The sequence below is a fragment of the Panthera uncia genome (genome assembly GCF_023721935.1).
Source record: "Panthera uncia isolate 11264 chromosome C1 unlocalized genomic scaffold, Puncia_PCG_1.0 HiC_scaffold_4, whole genome shotgun sequence".
NCBI classification, from domain to species: Eukaryota; Metazoa; Chordata; class Mammalia; order Carnivora; family Felidae; genus Panthera; species Panthera uncia.
The window spans coordinates 86,134,287-86,146,770 of NW_026057585.1; the positions used below are offsets into that span (position 1 = coordinate 86,134,287).

Consider the following 12,484-nt stretch of genomic DNA (forward strand, 5'->3'; position numbering starts at 1 on the left):
GATGGGGGGTGGGAGGGAGGGCAGGGTGGGAGGGAGGGCAGGGTGGGTGATGGGTATTGAGGAGGGCACCTTTTGGGATGAGCACTGGGTGTTGTATGGAAACCAATTTGACAGTAAATTTCATATATTAAAAAAAAAAAAAAAAAAAAACTATTACTATCTTCACCAGTGTAAAAAAAAAAAAAAAAAAAAAAGACCAAGGCCCAAACAAGAATTCAGGTCTGTCCCTCCTCTTCTCCTGGGACTCTTGATGGGCAAGGGATTGGGATTTGCACTTGAGCTTCACCTGAGCTCAGAGTAGCTCAGAATAGCCTGGAGAGTAAGCATCACACCCTGATTCACAAATAAGAAAATGACATTCCCACCTCTTTCAATAGCATTGATCTTCTCAAGTCCACCGGGCAGGCCTGGCCCAGCTGCCTTTAATGTTTTTCCTGTCCCACAGGAGTCACAGAAAAGTCCAGACGTTGGTGTGGCCACCTCTTTTTTTTTTTTTTTTTTTGAAGTTTATTCGTTTCTTAGAGAGAGAGGGAGAGAGAGAGAGAGCACAAGCAGGGGAGGGGCAGAGAGAGGGAGACAGAGAATCCGAAGCAGGCTCCAGGCTCTGAGCCGTCAGCATAAAGTCCGATGCAGGGCTCGAACCCACAAACCTTGAGCTATGACCTGAGCTGAAGTCAGTAGCTCAACTGACTGAGCCACCCAGGCGCCCCAGGATGGTCACCTCTTATACATGTATCTGTGTCCCCCAGAGAACCCTGTTAATGGAGGATATTCATTGTGGTGTTTAGAATAACCCAGAAAATCCCACAAATGGGACTGGCCAAACAAATGATCACACATCCTTACCATGGAAGTCAGTGTGGCCTGGAGAATGGTGACACACAGCACTTACCATGTACATATGCACTGGGTACCGTATGCACTCTGATCTAATCCCTGCAGCAATCCTATGAAGTAGAGATTATTACTGGAGTCATATTACAAATGAGAAAACTGTGGCACAGAGCAATTCAGTTCTTTGCCTAAGGTCACACAGTAAGTGATAGAGCCCGGATTCAAACTCAGAAATTCTGGTATCAGAGCCTGAGTTCTTAGCCACCGTGATTTAGTGTTATAGAAAGATGTTCCTGGCTTGGAAATTACTTATGATACACTCTTTGTGAAAAGAGCAAGTTAGCACACAGTATGTGCTATATAATCCCACTTTTGTAGGGGAAAAAAAAACAAGGCATACGTTCACATGAATAGAAAAAAAAATCAGACAAATATACAAAAAGAAGGAGAGCTGGTTTTAGGAGATATTAAAAATCGTGGGTGCTTTATGTAAACTTTGTGCATGTCTGCATTTTCAAAGTTTTCTACGATAAATCTGCCCACCCCATGCAATAATAATAATTACTAACATTTATGGAGCATTTTCTATGCTTCTGACACTTACATGAACTTCACTCACTCACTTACATGTCACTTACATGACACTTACACTCACTCAATCCTCACAACCGCCCTATGAGGTTGACACTGATTCTCCCTGCTTTACCGATGAGGAAACAGACTCAGAGATACCCATCATCCTACCCAAGTTCGCACAGCCGATCATTTGCAGAGCCAGGATTTGAACCCAGCTTGGCCGACTCCGGAGCTCACGTTTGTGGAATGAATGAATGATGGACTTAGCCACCCTTTAAACGGGCATGGCCAGAGCAGGATCACACCCTTGGCGTGGACAAACTTCCAGAGAGGGAACGGAGGACCCACCTACTTCCTCGGTCACTGCCGGTGACTGAGCTTTACAATGCTTCACTCAGATGAGGACGGCATGGTGAGTCTTCCCACGGAGTCCTGTTTTTCAGAAAACGCATGATTACGTGGGAACTCTGCAGTCTCTCTGCCTTGATTCATTGCACCTAGAGGGAGGCTGGTCGCTCGGATCAGATTGCCGCAGGCATGGCCTCCCTTGCCCACCTTCATTTCAATAACCCGGTTGCCGCTCACGCTTACGTAGCTTCACATTTGTAATCACCCCGTGAGGAAAGCAGAGCAGCTCGTCTTCTTTGACTCATAAGGAAATTGAGACTGTGAGTGGGTTACTAAATGGAAAGCAGAATTGCAAAGGAGTCACCAGCATAAGCCGTGGCGTCACACGGCTGTGGGTTGAGTCCCAACCCTACCATTTATTGGCTGTGTGACTTTGAGCACTCCCAAGCCTTTTCTGAGCAACAGTTCCTTCATCCATAAGAGACGGTGCCTGTACTCAGAGGCTTGAGGGGAAAAGAAAACGAGATGACGTATGCGGAATGCTGGGTCCAGTGCTTGGCATTCTGGAAATGGCAGCTGTTATTTATTCAACAAATATTTATGGATCACCTACTACGGACCGGACACTAGGTGCTGAGCTGCTATAGTCAAAAGTCCCTGTTCTCACGTTGCTCAGATCTGAGCTGCTGAGAGCGGGAGGGGTTATCTGGCAGGAAGAGGGTTTCAGGCAGGAGGAGCAGCAGGTGCGCACCGTGCTGTTTCCCCAACATTTTCTTAGGGAAAATTTCTAACGTACGCCAAAAAGGTTTGAAAGAATTCTACGACGGGAAGCCATTTACAACCCGCCTAGATTTGGCAAGTAACATTGAACTGTGTTGGGGTTTTTAAATTTTGTTTTATTATTTACTTATTTTTGAGAGTGCGTGTGCCTGCATGAGCAAGTGGGGGAGGGGCAGAGGGCGAGGAAGAGAGAGAATCTTAACCAGGCTCCACACCCAGGATCGTGAGATCATGACCCGAGCCAAAATCAAGAGTCGGACACTTAGCCGACTGAGCCACCCACTGTATTTGTTTTAGGACATAGCTGCCCTCGAATCCCTGTGCTTTCTTGTACCAGGTGAACTGCCTTGGTGATTTGGAGACAGAGTGTCTGGAACAGTAGTCAGAAAACAGGGACCTTTTGCAAGCGTTAGAGGGGCAGAAAGAAAGAAAATGGTGCTTTTGACAAATCTGCTGGGAGAGGTCCAGGGTGGGGGACACCTCCCTTCATTAAAGAAAGCCTGTTTGGCAAGGAGCTTGGTCCTCTCGTGGAGCAGCCAGTCCCTCACTGGGGCAGGGGCAGGACCCACAGGGGTTTCAGGTGCTGTGGAACCGGCTTCTGCCCACATTGAGTCTGCCAGTCCGTAAACAACCATCAGGGGGGCTCCAGGCACAGGGGCTGGCAGTGACTGAAAATCTTTAGTGTTCATCTGGCTGACATTTGGTGCCCCTGGGCAGGTGGGTCCAGCTGCCTGGTTTACAAGCTGCTGGTACAGGACCCAGGCCAGCCAGGGCCTTATTTATCCCCCACACCGGGGAGTTCCTCCTTAAGGAAGGCCAGAAATCAGAACCAGGGGGTGATCATGAGGGAATGGAGACTTCTGTCCCTGATCTCTAGGGGTCAGGGCACCTTCTCTCTGTTGCTACTGTTCAGGTGGCAGGGGGCTGGGAAGCCTCCTTTCCTAGACTTCTAGAATTAGAAGAGGGCTTAGCTAAAGCAAAAGAAACCAGTGTCCGTGGTTTACAGGCTGAATCCATTAATATATTGGTTTGTTTTTTTTTTTAACAAAAATGGGAACATACCTTACATACTGTATTATTACTTCCTTTTTCTACCAAATAGTGTATCCTCTGTGTCACTTTGATACACCTTAAAAGCAATTCTTCTCGACTTTTCCACATATGTTCAGAACCACGGCTTTAGTGGCAAGATGTGTGGCCCGTAGTTTATTTACCTGTCCCTTACTATTAGACATTCAGCTTATTTTTGATTTTTTTCTTCTACAAATAAGCCTCACTGAGCAAGAATGAACTGATTTCCACTGCCTGTACGACCTTGGGTATGGCCTTCTGGGTGTGAGTCTATGCATCGAAAAACAAAATGACAAGATTCTACTGGGTGATTAAAATCCCCTGCAAATCACATATGAGTCACTTCTGAGACCTCACTGCCAAATAACCGTCAGCTTCTGTTTACATTCCTCTAGTGACAGGGTGCTTACTACCTCATGAGCAGCCTGTTTCACTGGACAGCTGTAATGGTCAATACAGGATCCATTCATGTTGGGCCCAAATGTGACTCCCTGCAACTCCTAGTCTAGTTTTATTATCTGAGGCCTCACAAATTCAGTCTATACTCAGTGGCCAGTGGCTGGGGCCAGTGTCGAAAGCAAGAAAACTTCAATCCCTCCCTCCCTCCCTGCCTCCCTCCCTCTCTTTCTTTATGCTTGTTATACGTCCGACCTTCTGCTAGCCACAGGGATGTGAGCCTACCAAATTAGCTGCAGGGTCAGAACTGGATCCCAGGCGCTCTAAATCCCATTTCAAGGGACTGTCGAAGGCTGTGGGACAGGGGTGCTGAGGCTGGTGGCCTGCCTCCAATGAGCTACAACCACTCATGCCCCAGGCAGGATCCTGGGTTGCTCTGTGAGGAGGTGAGTAGGACTGGAGACAACCACAGCCTAGGGCTGGGGCAGGACCCTGCCAGGTTTTTACTAGAGCTGGACCCAAGTCTCCTTTTTATTCCCCCATCTACCCCTTAAAAGATTTACAAACAAGTAGATTTAAATACAGATTCAAATATAAATAATTTCAACTGTGTAACTCTGAGAAGTTAGTTCCCCTTGGGCCCTGTCTGTATCGTCCTCAGGGCTTAGTATTGTGCTTTGCTTCCATTCATTCATTCATTCATTCATTCCTTCTTGTTCAATATGTCCTTGTGAAGCACTCACTGGGTGCCCTTTCTGAGGTGGTAAGGTATTAAAGAGAAATTTTGTGAATCCAAATCCCCCTCTGAGCCTTAGTTTCCCCATCTATAAAAGAGGAGTGTTGACCCGTTCTCTACCTGTCTGGTGAGGGAAACTGAAGTAACGAGCAAAGGAGGGTTCTTATGTTTGGGTGCTGAGTGAATGAATGCCCTCTCTCTCTCTCTTTTTTTTTTTAACATTTATTTATTTGTGAGAGACAGTGAGAGACGGGGCACAAGCAGAGGAGGGGCAGAGAGAGGGGGAGACACAGAATCCGACGCAGGCTCCCGGCTCTGAGCTGTCAGCACAGAACCCGACGCGGGGCTCGAACTCACGGACCGCGAGATCATGACCTGAGCCGAAGTCAGACGCCCAACCGACTGAGCCACCCAGGCGCCCCATGAATGGCGTCTTCTAAACTGAGCACAGTGCCTGCCGTAGAGTAGGAGCGCAGCAACTACTTGTGGAATGAATAAATAAATAGCGAATGAATGAGTTCATGTTGGAATAAGTGCATTTCTTCCCCCTCCCTGTCCTAGTCCCTCTGCTCCTGTGTTAACTCCATAGACAGGCCAGCAGAGCCAGGCTTGCAGCCTGAGATAAGGCTGTTGGCGGGTGTCTCCCCTATGACTCCCTTGGGGGGGGACGAGGGCAGACGGCTGATGCCTGGAGCTGGTGTAAGTGCCGGACCCAGAATGGGCTCTAAGTACCCACCATCCATGCAGTGTTTCCTGCCCCTGTGGACCCTCGTGCTGGAGGTGGCTCTCATTGTCATCTTCTTCTTTTTCACCTCCTATGACACTTCCTCACAGGATCCGAAGAAGCTCATGGAGACCTATCGAGGTGAGTGTCCAGAGGGGAGGTGGTCACAGAGGCAAGTAGCAGGGACAAGGGAAGAGGAGGTCCGTGATCCTCCGGGGGCCTAGAGGTTCCTTTCCACAAAGTCGTTGAGTAAATAGGTTCCCACACCTTCTTCCGTGGGTTGTGCAAAGACCCAGCCAACAACGTAGGCTCTCCTTTAGGACCAGCGTGGACACCCCCTCTTGATGAAGCCTTCCTGGATGTGTCAGGGCAGTCCGGGGTCTCCTAGTCTGTATTTACAGAATTCCCTTTGCCAAATGGTCTTCGTAAGTCTCTGCTTCTCTGTCCCCTCCTCCCCTGTCTCCTTAACAGCAAGGAATTTCACGCTGTTCGGCTTTTAGTTTTTGTTTCCTGTTTGGGGGTCTCTCTTGTTCATTTCTGTGCCACCCGCCTTTCCGGGGCTTTGGTCTGTTGCCCCTCCTCCACCCCCAGCCTTCTCCTCACTTATTGGCCGGAAGTCTACATTCTGTCTGCAAACCCAGAGCCATAAGGTATGGCTGAAGAGGAGTGTAGAATGGTCGTTATTCTACATGCAGCTAAAAATAGTCACAGACTGTGACGAGGACAACTGTCAACGAGACGGGGGTGTCGCTTTTGCTTTTTTAATTTTTTTAAAAATTATTATTATTTTTTAAATGTTATATTTATTTTTGAGAGAGAGAGCATGAGCAGGGGAGGGGCAGAGAGCGAGGGGGCAGAAGATCCTAAGGGGCTCCGCACTGACAGCAGCGAGCCCAATGCGGGGCTCGAACTCACAAACTGTGAGATCATGACCTGACCCGAAGTCAGACGCTTAACTGACTGAGTCAGCCAGGTGCCCCCTGGCTTTTTGCTTTTTTTAAAAAAAATTGAGATGAGTTTCAAGTGATCTCAGGGGGAGGATATCTTATCTATGATAATGGATGGGCCTCCTTGAGTGACCTCCCTGAGACAAAGCTGAACCTGGAGTCTGGTTGAGTGCCTGCTTCTTCCTAAGAGATGTGAACTGGCTAGTTAGTTAAAGCAAAGATAAGGCATCCCGGGGCCTCAGCAGCAGGAGTGGGACAAAGAGATGGGGGGGGGGGGCGGGGGGGGGGCAGGCAGGGAGGTAGGGGGGGGGAGGGAAGCATCTACACTTCAGGGGCTGCCTAGGGAGGGGCCCTAGGCTTGTTGTACCTAACAAGCAAGGCCTAGGCACAATTTAAATTCATTTCAGTTTACCTTAATTCTTTTCAATCCAATAAAGTGTAATTCAATGCATGCATGCATTCATTCATTCAACCCTGTTATCATATCCCTAAATGTGGGATTTAGACACATGCCAATCAGAGCTTATATTTCTTGAACTCCCACTATGTACCAGGCACTATTTAAATGCTTTATGTTGAACCCTCACAACAACCCCATGAGGTAGGTATGGTTATGATCTCTGTTTTTCATACAAGGAAATTAGGCACATAGATGTTGAAGAGAGGTCACTCAGGAGCGACAGCATAGCAAATTTAAATTTACACAGCCTGGTTTTAGTTTCCACGCACTTAACCATTAGGCTTCACTGCCCCATTTTACAACGAGGTTGAGTCACTTGTCGTATAACCATTGGGTATAGGAGCCAGTATTTAAACTCTCTAGAGTGGCTCCAGGGTCCATGTTCTTCAGCCTCGTGCTGTGCTGCTAGCATAAAGTGTCCTCAGACACTCACTTTCCATAGGAGCACAGAGAAGAGCCCATAACCTGGGCAAGGGAGTGGATAGTGTCAGGGAAGGCTTCTGGAAGGAAGTGACTGCCCAGCCAGGGCTTGGAGGCTCAGTAGGAGCCAACCATGTGAAAATGGATCATCATCCAGAGTGAGAGGACAGCAAGAGCCATTGTGTGTGCACTCATTGGAGTGGACCAGGTAAAGGCTTAACATTGCAACACTGGAGCACCAAGATGGGGGTAGGACGTGGTAGACCAACTGGATTGAGTCTGGAGTTTGACCCTCAAGCTGCTGACCTAATAGGACGAGTTTGGGTTCAGGTTATGGCGACATGCACCATATTTACATGTTACAGGCCAAGTACTGCTACATTAATATCTTTTATACATGATAATAACACACACACAAATTAGAAAATCTGAAAGAGGTCAAATGAAATACATAATATTTTCAAATTACGGGTTGTGAGGGTACCAGGACCAGTCAATCTCGAGGCAAGGCCCATTGTTCCCATTACCGAGAAAGAATGTAAATCCATTCCTAGAGTCTTCTTGATAATTTCAAATTCTCTTGGTTGACTTCCTGTCAGATCTAATTAGACTGACTTCTTTTTAACTTTGTGACCAGTAAAGAGTTTGCACAACTCTTTGCCCTTTTTTTTTTTTTCATACACTTGGCTGCCATTACGGTTTTGCCTTCATTCGGTGGTTTTAGGCAGGTGTCCATTCCGTGAAGGTTAGTTGAACTAGAACTGGGTAACCTAATCTGTCAACTCACTTAATCTAATCCAGTCCAGGGGAACAACGATGTTATTCAAACCTGCCAATTCCAAAAAGACATTTTTGAGACAATCAGCAAGAATCCTGTACAATACCGAGGAATTGTTGTTAGTTTTGTTAAGTCTGAGAGCAGCACTCTGGGTTTTTTTTAAAGGCCCTATCTGCTAGAGAGATATACTGAAATGAGGCAATATCTGGGGCTTGCTTTATGCCAAAAAAAAAAAAAAAAAAGAAAAAGAAAAAGAAAAAGAAAAGAAAGAAAGAAAAAGAAAACAGTGGAAAAGGATAATAAAATAAGATTGGCCCCGTGTGACAGTCATCAAAACTGGGAATGGGCACATGACATTCATCAAGTGACTCTCTGCTCTTGCATATGCTTAAACTTTTCCATAATCCATAATCAAATTTAAAACAAAAACAAAACGAAATCCTGCCATCCGTTGCAACATGATGAATACAGAGAAACAGATGTCCCCTCTTCCCTGTGGCCCAATACTCCCCTCAGGCCACCTTCCAAAGCTAGGAGACTAGAAGCTGTCTGACATCCCGAACAGGCAGAGGAGGCTCCTGGGGTAACGTGGATCTTAAATACTCTCAGAAATGCAAACTTCACCCAGGCCCTTTGGAGGAAGAGGTGCCTAGATCAGTGGTTCTCAAAGTGTGGTCCCCAGAGCAGCCACCTCAGCCACGGGCACCTCAGGAATTTGTTAGAAATGCAGATTCCCAAGCCCAGTCCATACCTATCCGTCAGAAATGTTCGGGGTAGGGCCCAGCAACCTGAATTTTCCCAAGCAAGCCCTCAAAGCGACTCTTATGCATGTGAAAAGTTTGACAAATGTTGGAGCCAGACGGATTCAAACCCCGCCTCTGCCTCTCCTTAGCTGTGAGACCTTGGGCAAATTATTCACCGTCTCTGCTTCATTGCTATCACAAGACAATAGCACTTTCCCATATAAAGACTGATTAAACGTGTTTGCTTTTATTATTAATAGACTTTAATTTCTTCTATTTTTGAAATACCATTTTTTAATGTTTACTTATTCTTGAGAGAGAGAGAGAGATTGACCACGCATGAGTGGGGGAGGGACAGAGAGAGAGGGGGACACAGAGTCCGAAGCAGGCTCCAGGCTCTGGCTGTCAGCACAGAGCCCGACGCGGGGCTCGAACCCACGGACCGTGAGATCGTGACCTGAGCCGAAGTCGGACGCTTAACCGACCGAGCCACCCAGGCGCCCCAGTTCCTTATACTTTTATAAAAACAAACAAAACTGGAAGGGCTAACATGTTCCTCCGGGAGCCCCTGTGGATCTTCTGGAGCATCTTCTGAGGTGTGCGTTCCCTACGTTGGCGACCACCGTCCACACGGCCAGCGATGAGACCAAATGGGCAGGGACCATGAGGGAGAAGCAAAGAGTCCCAACATTCAAGAGATAGCTAGGAGATCAAATGAGCTGTACCCGGTGAAAGTGAAAGGAGCTCAGGATGGCTTTAGACGTGTGGTTGGGTATATGGACGTGCCAATTCCTGAGGTGAGAAGCAGGTTCGTGAAATGAACAATGATATATTCACTCTAGGATTGGGGATGAGGTGCCTCTGAGATGCTTCGGGGAAGCAGAGTGTATCAGCTATCCATTGCTGCATAACAGACCGCCCCCAAACGTAGTGACTTCAAATGGCCATTTTGATTTGTTAATGGCCATTCAATTTGTTCCCGATTGTGATTAAGTGGTTCAGCGATATGGGTGGGGCCCAGCCGGGTGGTTCTTCTGTCGGTTTCCTAGGCTCTCTCGTGCATGTGCAGCCTGGAGGTTTGACTGGGGTGGGACGGCCTCATTCACATGTTTGGCGGGTGATGCTGGCTGGTAGTGAATGTGATGTGGCTCCATCACCCTAGCCCAGACTTCTTCACATGGTAGCGGAATAGTTACTGCTGCAAAAGAGGGTAAGCCCCAATGGGTGGGTGCTTTTCAAACCTCTGCTCGTATCGTGTTTACTCATGTCTCATTGGCCAAAGCAAATCACAAGGCCCAACCCAGGGGGGAGGGGCCTATACTGGAAGGCATGATTCCTTCATCGGAACCCATTACCGTAATGATCTATACACAGAGCCTCTTCTAGGACTGCCAGACTGGGGGAACATCCTGGGCCCTGCACTGTGGATACTACCCAACTCCCCCCTTACTCCCCAAAAGGAGGAGAGCTACTAAAAGACATGAGGGGCTTTCCCACTGACATACAAATATGGTACCCCCAAATCCTAGAACGTCCCATATCTTAGCCTTGGCTGTCCCCTTTGATTGGGAAATCTCTTTTTCTATTCCCAGAATGCTGTAGGGGTGAAGGTAGGGTGGGAGTAGAGGCTATTGGGGAGCAGAAATCAGCATGGGGCACTATGGGTGGTCCCAGTCTGGGGCTGCCGAGATCTTCCCAGTCAGCAGTGGGGAGAATAGTGCGGAAGTCGAGCCTCCTAAGGGACAGAAGCTGGGTCTGGCTTCAGAGCTCTTGGTGCTGGCGTGCCTGCAGGCCAGAGGAAGGAGCAAAGGCGGGTGGGAACACAGAGCTAGGATCACAGGGGCAGCCAGGCCAGAGGAGGGGGGGGAAGAGTCTTGCCCAAAGTCACACAGCTAATGAGTGGTAGGCACAGGATACGTGATTTGCGCGAACCGGCGAAAATGTTCGTGACAATCCTCTGAGCAGGCACCATTGTTTCACACCCATTTTACAGATTAGGCAGCTGGGACACAGAGGTAGAGGCAGCCTCTGGACCCTGACAACCTGACTCAGTCCATACTCTTCACCATTATACTATGTGTGCTATACGGAGAGGCACGATGTGTGGTGGTTAAACCCAGATGGTCCAGATTCAGATTGCTCACCGTTTGCTAGCTGTGTGACCTGGGCTAGTTACAGCACCTCTCTGTGCCTCCCTTTCCCTATATGTAAAATGTGGGTAGCAAATAGGACGTACTGCGCGAAGTTGCTGTCGGTTAAAGCTGTCAGGCACTTAGAAGGGGGCCTGGGGGAGGGGGGCGCACCACATACGTGGTTGCTGTTACAATGCTGGTAACAAGGGCCTCGTCTCAACACTGGCCTCTCAGGCTAGACCCTTTCTGCAAGCCATGGGGCTTTCATAAAATTCTCCGGAGGCCTGTCTTAGACTGTAAAATTCCCCTCTGGGGCCCAGTCACGGGGGCCCCTGTCGCACATCCACTCCTTATCACCCCTGAACACCTTAGAGGCCATTAGCCTATCAGCCCAGCAGCCGACGTGGGGTGCAGCGCAGGCTCTGAGAGGTGGAGGCTGGCACCACTGGGGATGCTCTGAGCTGGGACCTGGCCCTGAAGTGGGGGTCCGGATAATGAGACCTAGGAAGAATCAGAGAGGGGCCTGGGAGACCAGGAGAAGAAGCAGGAGAGTGCAGGGAGCGGAAAGGCCTGAATTCTAACGTCATGGACTGATTCATTTAGGGTGAATGGGCTCTGTCGACAGCTCCCAGAAACTGCCACCCTAACTTTATCCCGCTGGGTGGAGTACAGCTCCTCCCTTAGGGACAGTGTGGGGCCTTGGGGAGGAAGGCCCCGAGCTCCTACACCGGGCAGCGGTGGGGATGGTAGCTGTGCCTGATAAAGCCCCCCCACCCGAGATCCTCTGACTTCCTCCTCCTTAGGGCCCCCGCCTCTGCCCTATCCCGGTCACCCTCCTCTCCCCACCCATTGATCCTCTCCTCAGAATATGCCAGAGTTGGGGCGCCTGGGTGGCTCAGTCGGTTAAGCGTCCGACTTCGGCTCAGGTCGTGATCTCACGGCTCGTGGGTTCGAGCCCCTCGTCGGGCTCTGTGTTGACAGCTCAGAGCCTGGAGCTTGCTTCGGGTTCTTGTGTCCCTCTTTCGCTCTGCCCCTCCCCCACTCATGCTCTCTCTCTCTCTCTCTCTCTCAAAAATAAATAAACATTAAATATTAAAAAAAAAAAAGAATATGCCAGAGTTATAAGGGCCTTAGAGAGTACCAAGTCCAACACCTACATGTTTACAGAGAGAGAAATTGAGGCCCAAAAGAGGACAAGGACCTTGCCTGAGGTCCCTTAGTGAGGTGGGGGCGGACAAGAGCAAGAAACAGCCCAGCCCGGTTAAAGAGCACCATACCTGGGGGTCAGAGTTCGGTTCTGCTGCCAGCATGCTCTGTGGCCTTGAGGAGGTCACAGGCTCTCTCTGGTCTGCTTCTATACAACGGGAGGAAAATGAAAGGGTCTCCCGACTCATGGAATCTTCAGTAAGTCTGGACCCTATGCATTTAGAGTTGCTGCTAAATGGCACACGGGTTGGGCTTAACAGCAGTCTTTTTTTTTTTTTTTTTTTTAAACGTTTTTTTTTTTTTTTTTTTTTTTTTTTTTTTTGGGACAGAGAG

The 12,484-nt window shown here is 48.6% G+C and overlaps 1 protein-coding gene across 1 annotated transcript in view; it reads left to right on the forward strand.

Annotated features, from left to right (window-relative positions):
• The first annotated feature begins 5,307 nt into the window (after positions 1-5,307).
• LOC125912937 (RH-like protein) overlaps positions 5,308-12,484 on the forward strand; it is a 37,636-nt gene continuing 30,459 nt past the window's right edge. The window contains exon 1 of the mRNA XM_049617770.1: positions 5,308-5,606. Coding sequence (XP_049473727.1) covers positions 5,390-5,606 — 217 coding nt within the window. The 5' untranslated portion in view covers positions 5,308-5,389. The remainder of the gene's footprint in view (positions 5,607-12,484) is intronic.